Source organism: Rhinopithecus roxellana, chromosome 4 (assembly GCF_007565055.1).
Source record: "Rhinopithecus roxellana isolate Shanxi Qingling chromosome 4, ASM756505v1, whole genome shotgun sequence".
Lineage (NCBI taxonomy): Eukaryota > Metazoa > Chordata > Mammalia > Primates > Cercopithecidae > Rhinopithecus > Rhinopithecus roxellana.
The window spans coordinates 171,749,141-171,773,324 of record NC_044552.1 but is presented as its reverse complement, the minus strand read 5'-3'; the positions used below and the strand labels follow the sequence as shown (position 1 = coordinate 171,773,324).

Here is a 24,184-nt window from a genome sequence, read left to right as displayed (position 1 = left end):
TATTCTCCACAAAGCACCTCTTTAATCATCCTGCCCTCCCTCCGGGATCCGCCAATCCCAGTTAACTTGCCTAACCTGAGTACTTGAGTACTATGATTTAGTCTCTACATACTACTTCTAGCATAGTCTATCTGAAGAGTATTGCATTCACTTGATTAAATATTTGTTTCCTCCTCTGTTAAAATGTAAACATCTGGAGGCTTTCTTATGATGGTATACCCATAGCATTGTGCTTACCATATAATTGGCAAACAGTTTCCATACTGTGTATAACAATGTCAGTCTGAGTGGTGGCTCACGCCTATAATCCCAGCACTTTGGGAGGCTGAGGGACGAGAATCACAAGGTCTGGAGTTTGACACCATCCTGGCTAATATGATGAAACTCTATCTCTACTAAAAATACAAAACTTAGCCAGGTATGGTGTTGGGCACCTGTAGTCTCAGCTACTCGGGAGGCTGAGGCAGGAAAATCACTTGAACCTGGGAGGCGGAGGTTGCAGTGAGCTGAGATCGCGCCACCGAACTCCAGCCTGGGAGACAGAGTAAGACTCTGTCTCAAAAAAAAAAAAAAAAAAAAAAAAAAAAAAAAAAAAAAAAGTCATCTGCTCAGTTTTCATTGATAAAAAGGAAATTACACCAAAGTAAAACATACTTAATGCAATCTAATAGTTATTGTTACACTTTTGGTTTAAAAAGGCAAATGGAGCATACAACAAATATAGTCCTACAACTATTAGTAATAAAACATTAGCAACAAAGAGATTTCAACCAATTGCCTGAAGAGGAAGACCAAGAGATGGATATTGATTAATAAGCAGAATGAAACAATTGCCAGTCTATAATATGTATGGAGGAGAAAGAGACAAAACATGCTAGACTGCTAGGGAGAATTTTGTATATTCTGGAGACTTGGGCAAGAAACATATGACCAAAGGTCAGTAGGAAAAGTGGGCTGGAAAACAGCAATGACCCTCTACCACTTTTAGAACCAGCCAGGGTTTTACCTCTCTGGGGAAAACAAGGAGATTTTTCATAAATAAATTAACTATAATATAAAATAACTGTTAAATGAAATTACCTGGGGATAGCATAGCAAAGGCAAATGTTGAAAAGCATAGAGAATCAACAAAATGATACATGCAAATTCCAGAATTGAAGGTGTAGGGAGGTTCAAACTTTCCCTCTGAAGGTTTGACAACTGAGTCTGCTGACATAAACTGACAATAGATAAACACGAGAAAAGGCATACTCATTATTTAAGCTCATGAGACTCACACAAAATATAAAACTCAAAGGAGGAGCCAGATGTTTGAAGTTTTTATAGCATAAAGGAATAGGGGCTTGAGGGCTTTTAGGGGAGGTGGTGACAAGTTAAGGGAGAGAAAAAAGGAGGAACCACAGGATGAACACAGGTTGTCTTATTATGCAGATACAGCTTCTCGGGTAATAAAAGCAGCCTCCAGAAGAATAAGTGATAGGCTGTCTGGGTATGCGGATGACATTTAATCTCCTCTCCAGTGATTAATCTTCCCTGGTTGCTTGATGAGATTCCTAGGGAGGGGTTTCAAGACAATTGCATTTCTTTTGGAAGAACTTACCTCAGTTAGACAAGTGAACTTAAGAGAAAGGGCCTCTTGGTGCTTTGGGAAAGAGGATCTAGAGACAGAGGAAGAAGGAAGGTCAGAGAGACCTTGAGGCTACTCTTTTAATTCAAAATTGCAATACATTGGAAATGATTTTCTAAGCCACAACAAAGTCTTCTATAAGTGTTTAAATAATAAAAAAAAAAAAGACTACGCAATTTTTAAATAGGTTCACGTTTAGACATGCCATTTTGAAATGCCAAGAGAACAAGAATAAAATGAACATCTCAAGCACTTCTTTCAAAGTTATTTATAGATTAATATCAGACTGGCCATCAGTAACACTGCTTCTTAGATTGCGAACAATTACTTCAGTGTTCTAAGAAAAAAATGATTTTCAACCCTGAATTCCTCACCTGGCCAAACTAGTACTCAAGTGTAAAGGTAGAATAAAGTCATTCTCTGTCATGAGACAGATAAAACTCAGAAAGTTTATCTCACAAACATGCTTTTTCAGGAAGTTGTTTGAAGAATATCAAAGACACAATAGATGGAATTTAAGAAAGCGTGAATCAAATTCAGAAGAAGGGAGAGACAGATGTATAACAGGGCTTGAGAGCAAACAGTTCACATAGGAGTAAAATGACAGAGTACTAAGAGAAATCTCCAGGGAAGAAGAACATTGCATTAAAAACAAAAAGCTACAGATAGTCATAGTCAAATATAAAGGGACTGGATTAAATTCAAATAGTAAAGCAACAGATTTCAAAAATTAAAACAGAATGAATATCAAGCAATAGAATGCACAGGAATTGGAAATGTATTTAGGATACACTAAAGCAAGGCCTGTTTTCTTTCTTACAAAAAAAAAAAAAAAAGGTAATCAGAAACTTCAGATGGGAAAGAAAACCTGTAAAAACAACGTATAATTCAGAAATAAATTAGACCAAACAATTTGGGGCAGGTCATTATTAGATACTGTCTAAAGCTGAAAAATCAACAATTAGCAACACACACACACACACACACACATTTCTGAGGTAACCCCAGAAGAACTATAAAGAGATTAGAAACAGCTGGAAAAGAGTATGGAAAGGAAGTTTGATTTTATTATAAGCCCAATTTTACTTTTTAATTAAAAAAACCTACGTAAATTAATCTGATGTTTTTTTATTTTAGAAAAAGAAACTAATACTTATACATATCACAATATATCTTTTCTTCAAAATTCATTTTCAAAATTTATTAGATGATTTCAAAAAGTGAATCTAGACTGTCAAATGTAATTATTTATATGTACCACATCCTACAAATCTTTAGTCATAGCCTAACACCAAAATGAGAGCACAAAGTATCTTCTTGTAGAACAAATGACCCACATTTCCCCAAGGGAACACATTCTTTTGAGAATAAATTGCATTTGCAATGTTGCATTATTACATTTATTTTAGGACTACAGGCTAAATCCATTAAACTTGTAATGATGTTTTTTTTTTTTTTTTTTCTCCCTCCCTTCCAGGCTTATGGGAAAAGACTTATTTTCACAACTACTCTAAGTCTTTAGAAGTATTGTTAATTTACTACTATCTCAAGTCTCTTCGTCTCTAATCTACATTGATTTTCTGTCCTGAATATAGAAAGCATGCATTTGTTAATGCTGTAGCTGCAATACGTTTTCTTTCAGATTTTTTTTTCTCCTAGAAAAATTGAATAAAGGTGGCAAAACAACTACTTGAACATACATTAATGACTTCTTAGAAATGACTTGTAGGGGTGCAAAAATTTTTAGGGAGGAAACATTATTAGTTGTAGAAAAGCATATGACCTGGAAAATGGACATAGTGCTCCCGATTTGTTGCTGTTGGTGATAGTCTCTATGGAGATCCGAGTTCCATGAAAAATTAAAAATCAAATCATGGCTATCATCGGCAAATAGTAAATTCAAGAAGTTTAGCGTTTTTTTCCCCATGCAAATTGAGTACACAATTCTTTGCTTATACAGAACCACTAAGGTGTCTATAGATTTCTCAAGTTGCCATGTCATAATCTTTTTACAAAATGAATCTTGTCTTTGTCTTTGGTGCTCCAGTCACCCTGTGGCCCCATGCTTTGGCCAGGATGTCATGGGGATCCTTTTCTTTACCATGTTGGCTCTAGGAAAAGCAAAGCCAAGGAAGTCAAAGCAGGTGACACTTTGTCTGAAGCTGACCATGTCTGACTGGGGAGAGGGAGGATGTACATCAATCTAGAAATCAACAGTCACCAACTACCATATGTGTCACATTAAAAAAAAAATGTAGTAAAACAAGGAGTGGCCTAAATTGGTGAACAGAAGTTCAGTGTTCAGCATTAATCAGAAAACACCATTCAAAACTTTAAAATATGGACTAAAATAAATATTTACTTTTTATTATTTTGGAATACTAAGCAGGGTTATTATGACAGTCTTAGAGTTAAAATTCTTGGAACACAAGAAATGAAGATTTATGTGTATTGGCTTCTCTTTCTAACCATCGTAGACTTGCTTCATCAAATCAGCTTTAACCACATTAATTTCATCTCTTGCTTTTTCAGTAACAAAACAGGAAACCAATCCCAATATTTCTCCTTCATTTGATTTTAGAATTAGTTATTGTAGTCTAAGTTGGTGTCATAGAAAGATTCATCATTAGACACAATAATATGTATGTATGTCTATATTGCTGTTTCCTAGGTCTTTTGTATTTCCAATATGATTTGAGTGTTTTATTCAATTACATAGAAATAAATTCTCCCATCAATTATTTGAAACTCTTTACAAATAGCAAATGTAGAAATAGATCATTTGTCCTTATTTAACATATCATTATAATGGATATTAGATATAATTTATATTGTATAGATGAATGTGTACATGTGCATATATATAAAATCACCATCAAAAAGCTGGATGCTATAGAAAAAGAACAACACACCATTCTAATTCACTGTTACTAGAAATTAAAGACAGTTTGTGTTATTGTTTTCCCGCATGAATAAAATATCCATCACTAAGAGTTTTCTGTTCTAAACTCTTGAGACATGAGGTTATTTCCTCACCAACTAAGGAGCTAAAAACATAATCCTTCACATGGGAGAGGCAGACCACAACTTCAAATCTAAATCCTCTGGAATTCGCAAATGCTATAATGATTTTAAATTTGCCTACAACTTAACAACATCTTTGTTCATTTATCAGATAGATTTGGGTCTCTGAACTGTGCCCCTAAGAAGCAGTTCAGTGTGGTGGTTACAAGGAGAGCTTGGTTGTCAGGAGTACCTGTGTCAACCTCCTAACTCTACTATTTCCTTTCTATATGAGTTTGAACAAAAGTTGTGTCAAGTTAAGATGAGGGTTATAGAATTTGTCAAGAAAGATAGATATACAGAAGAATTGGTGATGAAATTGGTAAGAAACAAGAAATGATTCTTACAAATATTACTGTGATTTTAGTATACTCTCCCATTTATAAAATTTGAGTAACAGATTTTCAGCTATTTTGAATTTTTTTTTTTCTAGTTTGGAGACTGAGTTTGGAAGAAAGGAAACAAGGGAGGAAGAAAGGGGGGGAGAAATATAAATTTTTTTTTTTGGTATGTTACACAGCAACATTTGTTTTTGGCAATATCACTGAGAAAGTTGCTGTGGCCTTTAATGGATAGGAAACTACATATTCTTCAGATTATTTTAGACAACATAAAGCAGCTCCTTAGCGCCAGTGCAGCTCCTTAACATTATTTTGTCATTAACTAATAAACACTGGATATCCCAAATCACATTCTACTTCCCCAAATGATGATTCCTTACATAATTCCATTTATGATGTAAAATAATGCTTTCCTGGGAGCCACTGTATATATTTATTTATGAATTGTTTTCTGGGATTTGATGTGGCTGAGAATAATACAAGATTGATTCTTTCTATAAATTCTGGTTTCAGTTTCCTTTGCTTGGACCTGGAAACGTCTATTTCATTTTCCTTCAGCATATTATATTCTGCAAAGTGCCAGAGGCTCTCAATGGTACTAACGAGTTCTTGTTGCAATTATCTGTTTTAAATTTTTAATCTTTTTTTCTTTGCTACTATGAAAAAGAAGATGAATGAAGAAAACAAAAATCATTACCAATACTCTCATTTATTTGTTGCTGCAAGCTCAATGGTTTGAGAGAATGTCGACATACTTTTTTTTTGTGGGGGAGGGAAGATCAATTAAATAAAATGTCCCATCAATAATTTGAAGTTCTTCAAATATAGCAAATGTCCTCAGTCTCAGTATCAGAAAACCCGCCTTTTTGTTTTAGTAAAATTAGACCTAAGGATAATGAAGACTTATATTTTTCAAAATGGTATTTGAATTTAATAATCTTAAAAGCAGTGGAAAATATCACAAATGGAAAGAGAGTTAACTTTACTAAGAAAAACATAAATATCAAAATGAAGCTTTATGATGTTTTAAAGGTAAATGTCTTTATTAAATTATGTACATAAATTACGATAAACACTAAGGCGGAAGGGCAAAAAATTAGCAAAGAGCACCAAAAGACAAATTCCCAGCCAGGCACAGTGGCTCGCACCTGTAATCCCAGCACTTTCGGAGACCAAGGTGGGCGGATCACGAGATCAGGAGTTTGAGACCAGTCTGGCCAACATGGTGAAACCCCGTCTGTACTAAAAACATACAAAAATGAGCCGGGCGTGGTGCCACGTGCCTGCAGTCCCAGGTACTTCGGAGGCAGAGGCAGGAGAATTGCTTGAACCTGGCAGGTAGAAGTTGCAGTGAGCGGAGCCCATGCCATTGCACTCCAGACTGGGCTGCAAGAAGGAAACTCATCTCACACACACACACACACACACACACACACACACACGCACATACAAAGACAATTCCCCAAATAGAAAATAAAAATGGGTAATGAACATATGAAAAATTATACCTCACTAAGATTAGAAATACAATTAAAAATGAAAATGACATATTTTATTTTATCAAATTAACAACTATGAGAACAGATAATATACAGGGTTAGCAAGAGTGCAATGAAATCGACTCTGCTGTACACTGGTAGGAGGATAATTCAGTAAAATAATTTTGGATAGGTTATTGTGAATTATATAGTAAAACCCTTACCATTTTTCATATTATTTGATTACACTTAGGTATTTCTCCTAAGGTATGATTCACAAAAAAAATGAGACTGTTTTTGATGGAAATTATTATAGGGAATTATTTAATATAATAGAAACATATGAAAATAGTATAATGTATAACATTAAAGACTTAAAGAAACAATGAAATAGTCATATTAATTTTTAAATTGTTTGATATAATGTTCGATTTAAATTTAAGACATATTTGGATATATAGCATACATAGACAGGTTTCATTTGTATATACACAAAGGAAATATGCAAAAATGTTAACCTTCAGTCATGAAGTCAAGAAATGCTTTCTTATTTTTGTATCAAATTATTTTATATTTTATATCAAGCTATTTTATAATGCAAAAATATTACATAGAAAATGTGGCAAATATAAAAATTATAAAGGTCTACATTGTTAGAGGATGAAGATAATTTTAATGATCATTTTCCATTTAATCAATAGTAAATATATTTTCCTTATGATTTCCTTTAGTAACATTTTCTTTTCTTTACACTATTGCAAGAATACAGTATATAACACATATAACATATTAAATATGTGTTAATCAACTATTTATCAGTAAGGTTTTCAACCAATGGTAGGTTACTGGAGTTAAGTTTTTGAGGAGTAGAAAGTTATAAGCAGATTTTTGGTTGTGTAGGGGGTTTGGTGCCCTTAATCCTGACATTGTTCAAGGGTCAACCGTAGTTTGTTGCACAGAAGTTACACAGACATAGATACCAAGAACAGAAATTAGTACCAGAAAGTCAGTGATACTTAAACCAAAAACACGCAGTGTTGGTTTTGAGATAAGGAGGCAAGTGACGCCAGGAGGGCAGCAAGGAGACTCTGAGTGGAGAGAGGAAATTGTTTTTGAGGACTGGAGAAAAGAAGACTCATGGAATTTACTGCCAGAACAATTATCTTAGCTATTGTCTTCAATAACTGGAAAGATAGAAAATACGCCTATGAGTTTATGGGTCTGGTAAAGGGGATTTCCAAGCAACAAAAGATGACAATGCTATTTGTCATCTTTTAGCCACAGACAGCATGATATTGCAAGAGATAAATGAGCTAAAGAAAGTTTTTCAAGGAGAATTTAGAGGATATATTTCCAACCCAGGACTTGCGAGTTGGAAAAAAAAAAAGTTTATTATTTACATCATCTCCCACCAGCAAAAGATTTCCAAAGACATTGTCTGAAGAAAAATCCAAATTCACAGTGATGTTACCGATCAAGATGAAATCAAGGCTCTGAAATTCATTGTTAAGACCTTACAAAGAGTTCAGGTTGTGTCTAATAGTTTCAGTAAACAAAACTTCTAACAATTTAAAGGTGTTTTCCCTTGGTATCAAAACTCTTATCCCATGCCAGAGAAAGTAGCCAGTATTGAAAGATCTATGGTATGTCTTTATTCAAAGGAATGAGATTATAATTTGATACATGGAAAGCCCACTATTTTTTTTTCTGCATTGTAGCATCTTAGAATAAAAGGGACAGAAATAGTCCATCCAATATCTAGAACACCTTGCTTTATTTTAAATTTACTTTCAGCTTATTGCTATGCTACACATGTTAGTATTATTTTTAAATAATAATAATAAAAACCAAAATATTATAGCTAATATTTATTAAGGGCTTTTTAAACACCAAGCATGGTGCTAAGGACATTTCATAGAACATCCCCCTTACTCCTCAAAATTAACCTCTGAGTTTTTTAAATAGTTCAAATATTTTAGGTCACATCTAGATTTTATCCCAATAACTTTATCAGAAATAAAGATGAAATATTTATATAATGATATTCAGAGCAACCATTATTTATAAGAATAAAACCATGAAGGAATCTCAAAGTCTAATAAAAGAAGAAAGGTAAATTAATTAATTTTTTTCATGTAATGGCTAATAATATATCAATTAACTAAATCATTATGATTTAATGTAATGACTACTTTCATTTTAAAGATGAGAAAATTAAAGATTGGTGAGGTGAAGTTGTCTAAAGTCACACAGAATTGGGCAGATCCAAGATTTCAATCTTGATATTATGACTTCAGAGGACTCATTCTCAACCACTGTACAACCCCCCTACACTGTATCAAATTACGATTCATAAAAGAAAACGGACAATACTATCACATCTTGTGCATTAAAAAAGTTCACCCTGCAACAGAACTCCTCCCACTTTTACAGCATTTAGATGGCTACCTAGCCTCTGTGGTGACATGCACTGGTGTCTGGGCATGCACCTGGAGGCGAGGGCAATGGGCTTCTCATTTTTCCTTAGCCCAACAGTGGCTCCTTTGGTTCCAACCACCAACACATTCCCTGGCTCTGTACCAGTGAGCTTTGTCTGGGTTCTGTATGACAGAGAGAACAGGTCATGTGTGTGGGGGGGCATCTTTAATGAGGACGCTTTCATAAAACATGAGAAGGTCTGCTGGTTGTTGAACAAGGAAGAGCTTTCACTGTACTATCTTATATACATGCTTTTACCACAAACCTACTTTACAATTTTAAATAAATGCCTATAGACATTTCCTTTGTCAAAAATAGAAGAAACAGAAAAAATGATGAAACTAAAAAAAAATAAAATGTAACTAATGAAGAGCAGTAGCTTAGATCTGAGGCACATACAAAAGTTTTTTAAAAAAAAGCAACTCTAAGTTATGGTTCCCATAGTAACTGCAGCACAGTTGGATTTCACTTTTATGTTAAGTAAGTTTAACTTGAGTGGGAATGCAAAATACTTCTTCTGAGCCAAAAAGAGAATTATGGAGAACACAGAAGCCACTGTCCGATTATTCTGGTTTTCTCATATGCCAAATATTAGCCCTAATATGCGTTAATATTTTCACATCAATAGTATGTGTTCATTTCTATTGATTTTAAACTCTTTATTCAGTGTATAAAATATGATTATTTAAAATGAGAAAAAATTCTCATTAAAATCTGTTAAACCAGAAAGCATGACTTTATAATTTAGAAATATAGAAACACAGTTTGGCTTGTAATTATGAGAATATTTGCTGAAAGTACAAATTATGAGAATTCAATCTGATTACACTCACTATCAAGTGCTTTAAAGCTGACATTTTCAATTGCTGTTGATGGAATCTGAAACTATGAAAATAAACACTTTTATTTTGGTACTTAAAAGACAGTATCCACATCTTTTAGATAGATTATACACATAAGTTTTCAAGGCATTTGGAGTTTGCACATCATTCTCTAGTTCAATAAGATTTTTAAAAGGCAGAAAAGGTACTTACTCCTGTTATGTAACGAGGTCTATATTGAATAGTTCCAAACAAACCAAGAATGACGATAATAATATGTACAAAATTTGCCAGGATAGGTGCCCACTGATATCCAAGGAAGTCAAATATTTGCCTCTCCAGCACACAAACCTGGAATAGCAAAACAGGATGGATAGATCAGCTTGTGAGAAACAGCAGAGTGGTGAGAGGTAAAAAGGATAAAATTATTAATAACATAATTAGCAATTATAACTCTGTTACCAATCCGGCATTTTTCTTCAACTGCCAGTGAGAATGACATTTTCAGGTTTTTTTCAAAGGAACACTATGGAAGCTGTGGATCTATAGACACCTACAAGCCTTTCAGGGATAAGTTTGTGGAGGAATCAAGCAGTATTCATAAGATGACATCTTTGCAGTCACAGGATAAATTATATTGTCATGTGCACTGTCAAACATTTGAAGTCATCAACCAGTAAGTCAGGGAAGTCCACATAAAGAGTTTGTTGCTAGATCTGTTCAAACGTCATTATATAAGTTGAGAATAGAACAAAGGAAGTTTGATGTGGAGGAAAAATAAATCTTTAGCAAGACTTGTAGCAAGAACTCTTTAGCAAGACAAAGATTTCTGGACGTGGATCTGCCACTTAGTAGCTGCAGTGGCCTACATAAGTCATCTCCCTTCTCTGGGTGCCTGGTCCTCATCTGTAAAATGAAGGACTTTGATGTGGTGTGTAGGGTCCTTCTAGTCCTGATAGTGTTGTGTTATAGATCAAATATGATGTTTTGTCATATCTGGTTACCAGGTAAAAGAAGGGCGCTAAAAGAAAATTAGAACAATGAAAAACAAAAACAAAAATCAAGCATCCCTATTATAAAAGCAAGAAACTTAAGTCTATTTAAATTATACTCCTTTCATTTGTGCTCACGGCTATAACTAAGACATATAAAAATCTAAGCAGTGAGAGGAGAACAACAAAACCAACCAACTAACCAACAATAACAACGAACAGAGATTAGTCGGTAGTCAGGAAGTACCATTTTACATCCCCAAGTGAGATCTGGGGAGCTAGCAAGCATCTCATCAGATCCAACAAAGTAAAGCGGAATGTTGGCTTTATTCTTCCTGCCTGCCTTCGGGGGGGGTGATAATAAACTCTCTGTTCAGAGAAAAACATTGTAAAAGGACTTGATGCTGCATACCAAGATTCAATATTTTATTCAGCTAGGTTTTCAAGGAAAATGATGATTTAAAAATCCCTAAGTTCCTAACATCACTATGCTTTAATGATATTTCTTGTCAGAAGGAAATACTGACTCTCAAAACAGGCAACGTGCTTTTAAATTAAATATCTGTAGCTCAGTTTGAAGACATCTTGAATGATCATTATTCCCACTGCAGTTCTTTAGCTGAGTAGCACGTTTTCCCATCAGGCATTGAAAGAGAAAATAAATTCATGACACCTGTATTTTCTGAGGCACACTGGGCACCATGCAATGGTTGTAGCAGTCACAGTCCAACTTAGTCAAATCTTAATTCTCACTGCATCTTCGCCGTAATTAAAAAAACAGAAGAATCTTGATTTGTCATACCCTATGCTAAAGCCATGATATTCATCAGAGTCTCAATAGTGGATAGTGGAATGCAATATTCTTACTCCTTAATAAACACAGACCACCATAGGACCTGAATATCACTTAAGCCTTATAAACCTGAATTATCTCCTGATGAGCCATTCCTTCAACTTTCTCATATAGTTAACATTTTGTAGAAATGAGACCCATTTGTGACATTAGGCAGTATTACATATGCCAAGTTAGAATCTGTGAATGGTACCAAAAACTAAGTAGTTCTGAGAACATGATTGCTAATTTTCTATATAAAAGTTTATTTCAACATAGAACCCTCTCCTCCATATCTTATGAACAAATAGTAAATATGAATGTAAACCAACAGCAAGAAACATCTAAACTCTATAAATATGGAGCATCATAACTGTGGGGACACAGCAGGGCAAAAGTATAGAGGATGAAACACATCAGTCTAACAGTGGGAACTATCTCAATAAATGCACCAGTTATGAAAGAAAATAGCAATCCTATTGTTAATCATAAAAAATATAGAGATGATAATATACTAAGTCTGCAAAACTGAAGTGAAATTATGTCAACATTTATTGGGTTCTTGTTATGGCAGAAGCAAAAGTTTATGTAGACTGAACAAGCTAATCTGTAATTCTTTGCATATAATATTTCTGCCTATTCCCCCTTTTTGATTAGTCCTATTAGGGATTATAAGTAGCATTATCATAAGTTCTGTAATTTAGAGATAGGCCTGAAAAATGCAAGATTTTCTGAAAAGTTCAGTGAGTGTAAAGGTTTTAATATGTGTAGGAGTAGCTGCAGTCTTTCCTATGAATTCATTCCAATAGGAAGACTATTAACTATGAGGGGCCTGTATAGTGGGTCTAGGGGTGCAGGGATGGAGAGAACACATATTTGTTAGAACACCTACTGTATGCTGGGGCTTCATGCTTTTCTCCAGGCATGTATTATCACATTGATTCTACACAAAACCAAGGGAGGTAAATAGGATTGTCCCATTTTGCAGATTAAGGAATCTAAGCTGTGGTGTGCTCAGTGATTATCTTGAAGTTACAGAAGAGGTAAGTAGTAGAAGATGAATTTAGGCTTCTGTGCCTGGCCCCTTTGCTATGCTCCTACCTTTTCTATTTACTCCACACTTAGTCCCAAAACATATAGATTTTGTTTTCATTGGTTATATTGTAGAGACCATGCTGGTTATATAATATATGCTACTTCATAGAATCTCTCTGATCATACTTGTCAGTTCATGACATTATATCATCATTGGTTAAGGCAAAGCTCCTAAAGTTTAGTTTAGTTTTTCCTTCTTTGAACCCATCTCAGCGTTAATCCGATTTTGCCCATGGGGCCCTCTTTAATGTATTTACTTTTGGTCCTTGTAATCATCTGACATATAAACGTATGTATTTGGCCTAGCAAAATATATACTGCTGTTTATGCTCTTTCACACTTGTCTATTTGCCTGTATAGAAATGTTGGTTCCTTTTGTTTGGCTTGCACAGATCACATCATTATTAACGCATAATTTGGTTGCTTTCAATTCTTTGCTACCACAAAGAATTTTCTTCCTTCCATTACTATCTTTATGAAGTTTTTATTTGTAACATCAATAGTGACTAATCTTTATCAGTTACTATTTCTGCATCTATTGAGATAATTACATTTTTTTTTCTTTTACACAATGAATGTGATGGATTAGATTGCGTATTCAATCAATATCCTTTTGTCATTATCCTTTTATACCTGGCAAAATCCCTACTTGGGATGGCAATATTATTTTTAGCACGTTTTAAGTTTGCATTAAACTTTGCTTACAAAATTTAAGCAAAATAAAATTTTGGGGGAGTTTTTGTATCTATAAACTGACCTACAGTTCAATTTCTTTTTCTCTCTTTTTCTGAAACTGTCATAAAGTTTACACTGGCCTCAAACCATAAGTAAGACACAAATTTTATTTAAAATTCTGTTTTTTTGGTGTTGCTTTGAGACGGAATCTCGCTCTGTCGTCAGGCTGGAGTGTAGTGGCGCAATCTCTGCTCACTGCAAGCTCTGCCTCCTGGGCTCACGCCATTCTCCTGCCTCAGCCTCCTGAGTAGCTGGGACTACAGGCACCCACCACCACACCTGGCTAATTTTTTCTATTTTTAGTAGAGACGAGGTTTCACCGTGTTAGCCAGGATTGTCTCGACCTCCTGACCTTGTGATCCACCTGCCTCGGCCTCCCAGGGAGCTGAGATTATAGGCATGAGCCAGCACATCCAGCCAAAACTCTTAATAAATGTAGAGAAAAACCATCCAATCACATTAACTTTCCCCAAAGGCAATCTGCGTGAATATTGGGAACTACTGCTAACTGCATAGCTGTTCAGTAAAATACTGTATGTAGATGCAGCATATAGGCATATATCTGTCCCATGTATGTGTAAATTTTTTTCAAATTATTTTAATTTACATAAATGGATTGCAACGTAGTTGTGTGTTTTCACCTTGTGTTTCTCACTTAGTGATGTGTCATGAGATTTTTCCACATTAGCACATCCTGCATTAATAGATCTACCTCATTATATCCTTATTAAGGCATTGCATTTTAATAAATCTTCAATTCACTTCCAGTTTTTGGCTATAACATTCATAAGTGCACTACAGAACCTTATGTATGTGTGTTAACATATCCATAGGACAAATTCCCCAAGATAGAAATGTTGGATCAATTCTGGTTGCTAAATCCTAAATATTATACAATCGTTGTTATTAATTCTTCTTTGTGCCACATATATATGTTTGTTTTTCAGCTCACATAATAGCATATATATATATATGAGCTATGTATATGTGTGTTTGTGTGTATGTGTGTGTGTGTATATATATATGTATATAAGCTGTTATATGAGCTGGAAAACATGAAGATTACCCTTTTCGTTGCACCATAGCAAATGTTAATTTTAATAGTAATTGTTAATATAGTAGAGTATGCTTAAGCTCAAAAAAGTTTTCAAAACCTTTGTGGTAAATGCTATTAAGGATAAATTATCTTACTTTCCATGACAATAAATGTTCATCAGAAGCATCTGTAAAATGTCTTTAAGATAAATTTATTGACTTTTCACTCCATACTCCTCAATTTGTACATGAGAAAACTGGGTCTAATTAAGTTAATACTTTGTTAAACTAAGCTTTACCTCTTCATATGAGAGGATTTGGTCTGAAACAGGTTTGCTTCAAATGTTTGCAAGGCAAAAGGGAAGCCTTTGTACTGGTTAGGCATCTACTGCTATTCAACTCTAATAACAAGAAAATGACATGTACTTGAACATATTTTTTAAAAGGCCAAAATGATATTTTTCCAGGTAGTTTTCCTCAAATAGTAAGACCTGCAACTGATCTCCTTGAGAAATTGCATTTTGTTCATAAATAGTATTTCTTAATCAATTTTTCTTCCAAATATTACTGTAATATTATTTTTATGTCCTTAAAACTTAACCTGATATTGAAACAAAAATATAAAATAAAACTTACATGCAGATTTTGAGAGAAGAAATGGGCTTTTGAAACTATGATGATGAAACAGAGTTTTTTTTTTTTTTTTAAGATGTGTTATTAAAGGCTGTAAACAACCAAATTATGTTTCTAGTGCTAAATTATACATGGAAATTAAACTGATCTGTGGGTACCCCTGTTCTCCTCTCTGTACCTCCTTCCCCATAAGTGTCTCCAGGTCCCTTCAAGAATCTGCGCTTTCAGATTGTCTCAACTCTCAAGTTTTTGAAGAAAGAGAGAAGACAGACTCAGATTTCAGTGTTAGGCTAACCAGAGTGCTCCCCTCCAAAGTCTATTTGCATTGACGAAGTGTACTTCAGGGAAGTAACAAACTTGTCAAAAGTTAATACAATTTCAGGAATCAACAAAGAAATGATTTTCATTTCGGTTGTTTGCAGGGGAATATAACTTATCTAACAATTAAAATTAGCCTGTTATAGCATCATACACAGACACACACACACACACACACACACACACACACACACACACACGACACACAGACACATACTACTAGGGACAATCCAAGATGGAAATTGAAAGGGGCATAACAGTTTCTAGGTTGAGCCCAAAGTCTTATTTCATCTGTAGGTACCACTAAAGTTTAGATAAACTTTCAGTGTACTCTACAGAATGACCATGTGTTGGTCATACTTTTGTCAATAAAAGTTGCTGCTAACATTTGTTTGTTTGTTTTTACATTCCAGTCAAGTATGGCTAATTGCTAGTTTCCAGTAGCATCCACTCTTTGTTTCCTGCCCCACAGAGATCTTAAAACAACATGAAATGAGATGTAGAAAGTTTGAGTAATACATCCTTGATTCATATAAAATTTTGCTCCTTCAGCAGGAAAACCTTGCCCTGTGATTTTGCCTTGGATTCAGGTTTCCCCTGTGCCCAACTCCCCAGTACAGTATTTATGTTTCCTTGTTGTCTGCTCCCTTTGGTAAAGCTGCTAATTTTGCATTAACCTTGTGTCTAGGTTTATTCTGCCCTTTGCTGGATCTTGCCACACTAGAGCTCATCTCCATTCCCATTGCTTAATTCCTTTGTAGTCCTAAGTAAACTATAGTCTTGAGCATGCTCTGGGACTGTCAGAGTCAGAAAGGATGCCCATGTTGGTTTCTCTAATTTCAAGCCAATGACCAAGAAAGCTGTAAAGACTTTAGAGATATTCTAGGTCTTTATAATATTGTCGAGCTGCTGTGCTCTTTACAATATTGCCGAAAATATCACAATATCACAAAGGAAAACTCTACAAATATGACTGATAATGTTCTCCCTTTAAGATTCTCTGTGTTGTTCATAGTGGACAAGATCAATGAGAACACATGTGCTGGCTTTTAAACATTATGTGCAGGAGATGTACTAGGTATAATTTGGTTTTATCTTACCAAGAGATCGGATTCACATATAAAATGAAGAGGATAAACTTGAAGTTGAGTCTGCAATGATTATACATGTAAAATAGGGGCAAAGATAAAAGAGAAACCACAGAGCTTTACTTAAAGAGTTTTAGTTACATTTGAATAACTGAAGTTTCTCAAATGCATGTGTATATAAGGGTACATACTTGTTAGGACGGTGTGTGTGTGTGTGTGTGTGTGTGTGTGTGTGTGTGTGTGTGTTCACCAAGGGGAAGAAAATAAAATTGTAAGGTATTACTAAAAATAATAATTTACCCCAATTCATTAGAACCAAGAAGTGTCTGCCTTTTTCCACATAATTGTTTTGCTTAAAAAAAAAAAAGAAAAACAAAAAACAAACAAAAAAAATTAAGGAAATAAATAATCACCGCCACCACAGCAAAACAGCACCAAAAAGAGATTTGGCCGTAATTGCTCTAAAGACACTAGAAGTCAGCATATCATGGTGGTTCAGACTTCAAGTTTTAGAATTAGAAAATCATATTTGAATTCTAACCACTATGTGACCACAGGCGGACCACTAATCTCTACGAATCTCAGTTTCTTCATCTACAATATGGGGATGTTGTCATACATAAGTCCTAAGATTTTCATGAAGATTAGAGTGATGATGTACATAGAATAGTTATTAAGACGCCTGGATTGCATCTTAAAATTGATTCTATTATTAATTTATATTTCAATACGAATGTGAAATCATGTTTTAGTGCATTATCATTCTATATTTGTATTCTGCCAGACTATTTCAGTTAGAGATGTTCAAATGTTTCTTATTCTATTGGCCACAAATGCAAATAATACCATGACAAATATTCCTGAATAATCTCAAGTGTTTGGAGAGGGTCTTTCTTGATAATGTTTTCCTGCCTGATTTAACACCCCATATATTAAATCTGTTGTAGTACTATGGTAAAAGAAGAGGCTTCAAACATTATCATTCCTCTGTTTCCACCTTCTCTCTTTCCACCTTTCACATGTGACAAAAATCAATGTTTAAGAACTGTCTCCGCATAGTTAATCACAATAAAGCTTTTCAAGAAAATACTGGAGAAGATTTGTCATAAGTTCAAAGAAACCAAATAGAGACAAGAAGTACATTTTCTCATAATTTGTATTACTGAAATATCATACATGGCATTTCTTAATATACCTTTTTGAAACACAGAGTCACATTTTTCTGAGGTTAAATCAATAAGTTTATGTAAAGACCCCCATAGAAGTCAAATAGTTAATTTTAAGACTTTCCTACTATTTTGTATAATAATCCCATTTATGTATAATTCTAAATATGCCATCTAATACTCTAGTTGTGATAACAGAATCATTTATTATTTCTCACAGCTGTTCATTCTGCATAGCAATTTATAACCATTTCATAGTTAATACTCATGCTATCAAAAGACAAGTTGATGACTAGCATATTATATGAGGTTAAAAAAACAGAAAATTCTTCTCAGAAGTAACAAAAAGTTAACCCTAGAGCACAAAAATATTGTTTTGTTTTTGTTTAATTGAGCTTAACAAGTCATGTGAATTCCTGACCCTTGTTCTGTGTGTCCACATGTCAAATTTTATAAATGTGTATGTGAGTGTGCGTATATGCCCAATCACAAAGTGTTACTGGATTTTCAGGAATAGAGTTTTTTAGTGTTTCGTTTTTTTTTAGTGTTTAGATTTTTAGCTTAATTTTTTTTATCATAAGACAAATCTCTCACCTTTTTTGAATAATGTGTCCACATTCTGTGATAATAATTATTAAAATATATTGGGTAGTTATTATATTCCATACACTACAATAGATAGTTTAATATGTTTTTTAAGTTAATGCTTACTTTTAAATCATGCATTTACAAGAATTATCTACCATTATCTTTATTACACACATGAGGGAATCACATTGATGATGAGAGAGAATACATAACATGTCCAAGATCATAAATGCAGAGCTGTTATTTTAACTTCCATGGCTGTGATTTCAACCACATATCATTAGCAACTAAACACAGGACAATCTTATGGTATTGTTTTCACAATTTTTAGGGCTTCTGCTTTACTACCAAATACTTTGCTAATTCAATAAGCCAGTAAACATTAGAGGCTATTTGTTCTTGGGATGAAGTAAAAGTTCAAAAAGACACACTAATAACTATTTTTATACATAACTCCATGGTTTGTAAATTCCTGTAATCACTATGATGACCTTATAAAATAAGCATGAGTATTACTGTTACTCTATTACTACAAATTATGCAATTCACAGTACAGACTAGTTCACAGAACAGAACATTTCTGATAAAAACATGAACTGAAAGTTTCTACTATCAATGCAGTATTAATAGAATAGTAATACTGCAGGGGCACAAAAATGACATTTATCTGGAGTTGTACAATAAAATAATTTTATACCTTTGTAGCCCGATTCTCATTTATTAAGTTTAAAGTCTCCCTATACTCAAGTGAAATGAACTGAAAAGATCACAGTATAGGTCTTCCTGGTAGATGGATCACTGTTTTGATTTCTCCACAGAGCCTGTAATTTTGCTCAGTGGAAATCTAACTTCTCGGAAGAACCAGAACATATCAAAATGACAGCTGTTCTAGGTAGTTTTCATGACTCACTCAAAGTACATGACAGGTAACAGTTGGAAAATATAATGCATCCATTTAACTTTGAATTTCCAATATCTTCATTAAAGAGTCTCAACTGATACAGGGTCAACCTAATACACAAATTGGTTACTTATTCATAACACAGAAAAAAAACACTTAATGTTTGGAAGACAAATGGCCATGGGCTTTTAAGTCACACGTTCTACAAGCAATTATAGAGTATTACAGGTATTGAGCAATGTGATACACCGTTTTAGTTACTAATGAGGTGTGGAAACCCAAATCAATGATGAGATGAATCAGACATGTTCATGTCATCTGACAGAATTAGTTTTATACTATGATATATGCTAATATCTGAAATGGTGTATTAGTCCATTTTCACACTGCTATAAAGATACTACCTGAGACTGGGTAATTTATAAAGAATGGAGGTTTAATTAACTCACAATTCTGCATGGCTGGGAAAATGTATGGCCTCAGGAAACTTACAATCATGGTAGAAAGTGAAGGAGAAGCAAAGCATGTCTTAAATGACAGCAGGAGAGAGACATCAGGAAAAACTACCACTTATAAAACCATCAGGTCTTGTGAGAACTCACTAACTATCATGAGAACAGCATGGGGGAAACTGCCCCCAGGATCCAACCACCCCCACCAAGTCCCTCCCTCCACACACAGAGATTACAATTCGAGATGAGATCTGGGTGGTGACACAAAGTCGAAACATATCATTCTGCCTCTTCCAAATCTCATGTCCCTTTCACATTTCAAAACAGATCATGACTTCCCAACAGTCCCCCAAACTCTTAACTCATTTCAGCATTAACCCAAAAGTCCAAGTCCAAAGTCTCATCTGAGACAAGGCAATTTCCTTCCACTTATGAGCCTGTAAAATCAAAACAAGTTAGTTATTTCCAAGATACAATGGGGGAACAGGCATTGCGTAAATGTTTCTATTCCAAATACAAGAAATGTGCCAAAACAAAGTAGCCACAGGCCCTATGAAATTTCAAAACCCAGCAGGGCTGTAATTAAATCTTAAAGTTCTGAAATGATATTTTTTGACTCCATGCCTCACATCCAGGGCACACTGATGCAAGAGGTGGGCTCCCAAGGCCTTGGGAGGCTCTACCCCCGTGCTCTGCAGGATACAGCCACCACAGCTGCTTTCACAAGCTGGCATTGAGATTGAGTGCTGTGGCTTTTCCAGGTGTGTGGTGCAAGACATTGATGGATCTACCATGTGGAGTCTGGAGAACAGTAGCCCTCTTATCACAGCTCCACCAGGCAGTGGGCCAGTGGGGACTCTGTGTTGGGACTCAAACTTCACATTTCCCTTCTGCACTGCCCTAGCAGAAGTTCTCCATGATGGCTCCATCTCTGCAGCACATCTGTGCATGGATATCCAGGCATTTCTATACATTCTCTGAAATCAAGGCACAGTTTCTCAAAGCTCAACTCTTATCTTCCGAGTACCCACATGCTCAACTCCATGTGGAAGCCACCAAAGCTTAGGATTTGAACACTATGAAACAAAGGCCCAATCTGCACCTTGGTCCCTTTTAGCAGTGGCTGGAGCTGGATGAGCTGGGACACAGGACACCAAGTCCTGAGGCTGCACAGAGCAGCGAGCCCTGGGACCAGCCCATGAATACAGTTTTTCCTCCTAGGCCTCTGGGCTTGTGATGGGAGGGGCTGCATGAAGATCTCTGACACGGCCTGGAGATATTTTCCCCATTGTCTTAGTGATTAACATTTGGCTCCTTGTTACTTATGCAAATTTCTGAATTGTTCCCCAGAAAATGGGTTTTTCTTTTCTACTGCATTATCAGGCTGCAGATTTTCTGAATTTTTATGCTCTGCTTGCCTTTTAAATGTAAGTTCCAATTCCAACCTGTCTCTTTGTGAGTGCATATAACTGAATGCTTGAACAGCACCCAAGTCACATCGTGAATGCTTCACTGCTAGAAATTTCATCCGCCAGATACCCTAAATCATCTCTGTCAAGTTCAAAGTTCCATAGATCTCTAGGGCAGGGGAAAAATGCTGCCAATCTCTTTGCTAAAATATAGCATGAGTGACCAATAAGTTCCTCATCTCCATCCGAGACTGCCTCAGCCTGGACTTCATTGTCCATATCACTATCAGCATTTTGGTCAAAACCATTCAACAAGTCTCTAAGAAGTTTCAAATTTCTCCACATCTTCCTGTCTTCTTACAAGACCTCCAAACTATTCCAACCTCTGTCTGTTACCCAGTTCCACATTTTCAGGCTATCTTTATAGCAGCTTCCTATCCTGCTGGTACCAATTCACTTTATTAGCCCATTTTCACACTGCTACAAAGATACCACCTGAGACTGGGTAATTTGTAAAGAAATGAGGTTTAATGATTCACAGTTCCATATTGCTGGTGATGCCCCAGGAAACTTACAATCATGGCAGAAGGGGAAGAAGAAGCAAGGTATCTTTTACATGGGGGCAGGAGAGAGAGAGAAAGAAAAAACCGCCACTTACAAATCCGTCAGATCTGTGAGAACTCACTCACTATCATGAGAAAAACATGGGGGAAGCCACTCCCAGGATCCAATCATCCCTGACATCCCAACAGGTCCCTCCCTCAACACACGGGGATTACAATTTAAGATGAGATTTGGGTGGGGACACAAAGCCAAATGGATTTTAGGGCAGAAATTTTCAAAACACCCAAGAAGGCCCAGGTGTAGTTGTTCAAATGATAGTCTTTCCATGGATCTATATGTTCCAATCTATTCCCATATTTCTTACTGTTTATTTAGCAAGTATACATAAACACAAACATCAATATGTGGCTAACTTTATCAATACATGGAAAAGCAGATGAGGGATGGGTTTCCTACATATTAACAGAAACTTTAGAAATTGGGTAGAATAAGTTGCTAGGTTTATCATCAGCAGCATCCATTTGTTCAGTACTGATTTTGTATTCATTGAGAGCTCAGTAAAAGCCAAATAAAAATAGCTTACAATGCTCTTATTTTCATGTATCATATGGTATTTCTTTCTCATAGCAAATGACTTTCTCTAGAAAAAACTCGATTGCTATTTTTTAACAGCACAATCGTATTAAACATATTAAAGCTGCCATCTGGAGAATTTGAAATTTGTCAACTACGTAAAAATACAGATTTTTTTTTTCCTGAAAAGCTGATAAAGAGTCCAAAAATATGCCTCATATATCATTATCAGAGAAACAATATATAGACAGCTTTCTGTTTGGGTCTTGATAAATATTTTTGTGTTTCATTTACATTTTTATTTTATGAATTCAAAACAAGGTAAAATGGCCCTCCAATAGTCCTGCCCTCCCCTTTTTAGCTGCCCTTCACCCATTTGAGGCGGTGAGTTAACAATGTCATTACCATCATCAGCTGTTTCCTGTCAAGCAAGTACTATATTTAATAGGATTGCAGGTGGAAGCGTGTCGGCTGTTGTCATCAGGAGAAGGAGATGTCACAGTGACCTTCATGCTGGTGTCTCCTCTGTCTCCCTTCCCTCCCATCTGCTCTTTCCTTCCTCAAGTGAAAGGATAAACAGAGGTTTCAGGACAGCATCTCTTTGGCTAGAGGAAGGCAGCTATATGGAGACTGTCAGTCAAACCTCTCAAACTCTAGGTGACGTCTCTTTCGTAAAATTCAATTTCATAAGGATAGGAGATGAAATGACAGCCTCACTTACTCTGACTGCTAAAGGCCAATCAAGAGATGAAATGAAAGCAGAACTGTTATTGAGATCACTACTATGTACTGGCAGTCACTGTGGGAGTGAGTATCTCAGAAACTGCAACTAGAGGCTGGGTGTGGTGGCTCACGCCTATAATTCCAGTACTTTAGGAGGCCAAGGCGGTTGGATCACCTGAGGTCAGGAGCTCGAGATCAGCCTGGCCAACATGGTGAAACCTTGTCTCTACTAAAAATATAAAAATTAGCCAAGTGTGGTGGCAGGGGCCTGTAATCCAAGCTACTCAGGAGGCTGAGGCAGAAGAATCGCTTGAACTTGGGAGGCAGAGGTTTCAGTGAGCCAAGTTTGCACCATTGCACTACAGCCTAGGTGACAAGAGTGAAACTACGTCTCAAAAAAAAAAAAAAAAAAAAGATAGAAAAGAAAAAGAAAAATAAACTGCCACTAGAACTACAAGAGAATATCATTTCAGATGGCTGGAAGGACGTTTTAGAATTTGTCATGAGGTACGCTATTTCTGGCATGGTAAATACCATGTCTCCTGTGCCCTTTGAAGTAACCCTAGTATTGAATTCAACACAGATACAGAGATGCTGCTGTGAAAAGAGGTAGTCATAATATTTGTTTTCCTCTTGATAGAGGTGTCTGTGGCTTTCCATGGGTGAATGTAATAAGACATGATATTTTCTATCAGCTTTAGGAGTTCTACCACAGACTATTAATGCAGCATAGGTAACTGGTACAGGCACAAAAAGGTAAGTTCTGTCAAGGCACCTTAAATGTGAAGATTCAAAGCATTTCAAGCACTGCTAAATTTTATACATGCTTCCTCTATTTATGTGTGCACATATTTTATATACTACTGTTAATATTAATAGCATTACTCTAAGCGTTTTATACATATGAGCTTATTTAATGAGGTAGGCAATAGTATAACTTAGGAAATATTATCTCCATTTTAAAGATGAGAAAACTGAGGCAGAGAGAAAGATTCACTTGACCAAGTTTACGTGGCTGCTATTTGGTAAAGATGATTTGTCTAGAGCCCAAAGTTTGAACCATCATGATATCACTTCAGTCAGAGGTGGTGTTAAAATTTATATGCACATACAATACTGCATATGTAGAATAAATGTGTATATATAAAATATATATGTTATAATATATACAAATGTGTGTACATGTTTATATTCCATTATATTTTGTTTACAAGTATGATTTTTCTAGTTCCATGAACTCATCATATCATTTATTTTCCATGCATTCATTGA

The 24,184-nt window shown here is 35.3% G+C and overlaps 1 protein-coding gene across 4 annotated transcripts in view; it reads right to left on the bottom strand.

Annotated features, from left to right (window-relative positions):
- The window catches only part of NKAIN2 (sodium/potassium transporting ATPase interacting 2), a 1,056,178-nt gene that overhangs the window by 551,577 nt on the left and 480,417 nt on the right, over positions 1 to 24,184 (bottom strand). For all 4 annotated transcript variants that reach the window (XM_030929551.1, XM_030929553.1, XM_030929552.1 and 1 more), the window contains one exon: positions 10,022 to 10,159. In XM_030929551.1, the coding sequence (XP_030785411.1) occupies positions 10,022 to 10,159 (138 nt within the window). The remainder of the gene's footprint in view (positions 1 to 10,021; positions 10,160 to 24,184) is intronic.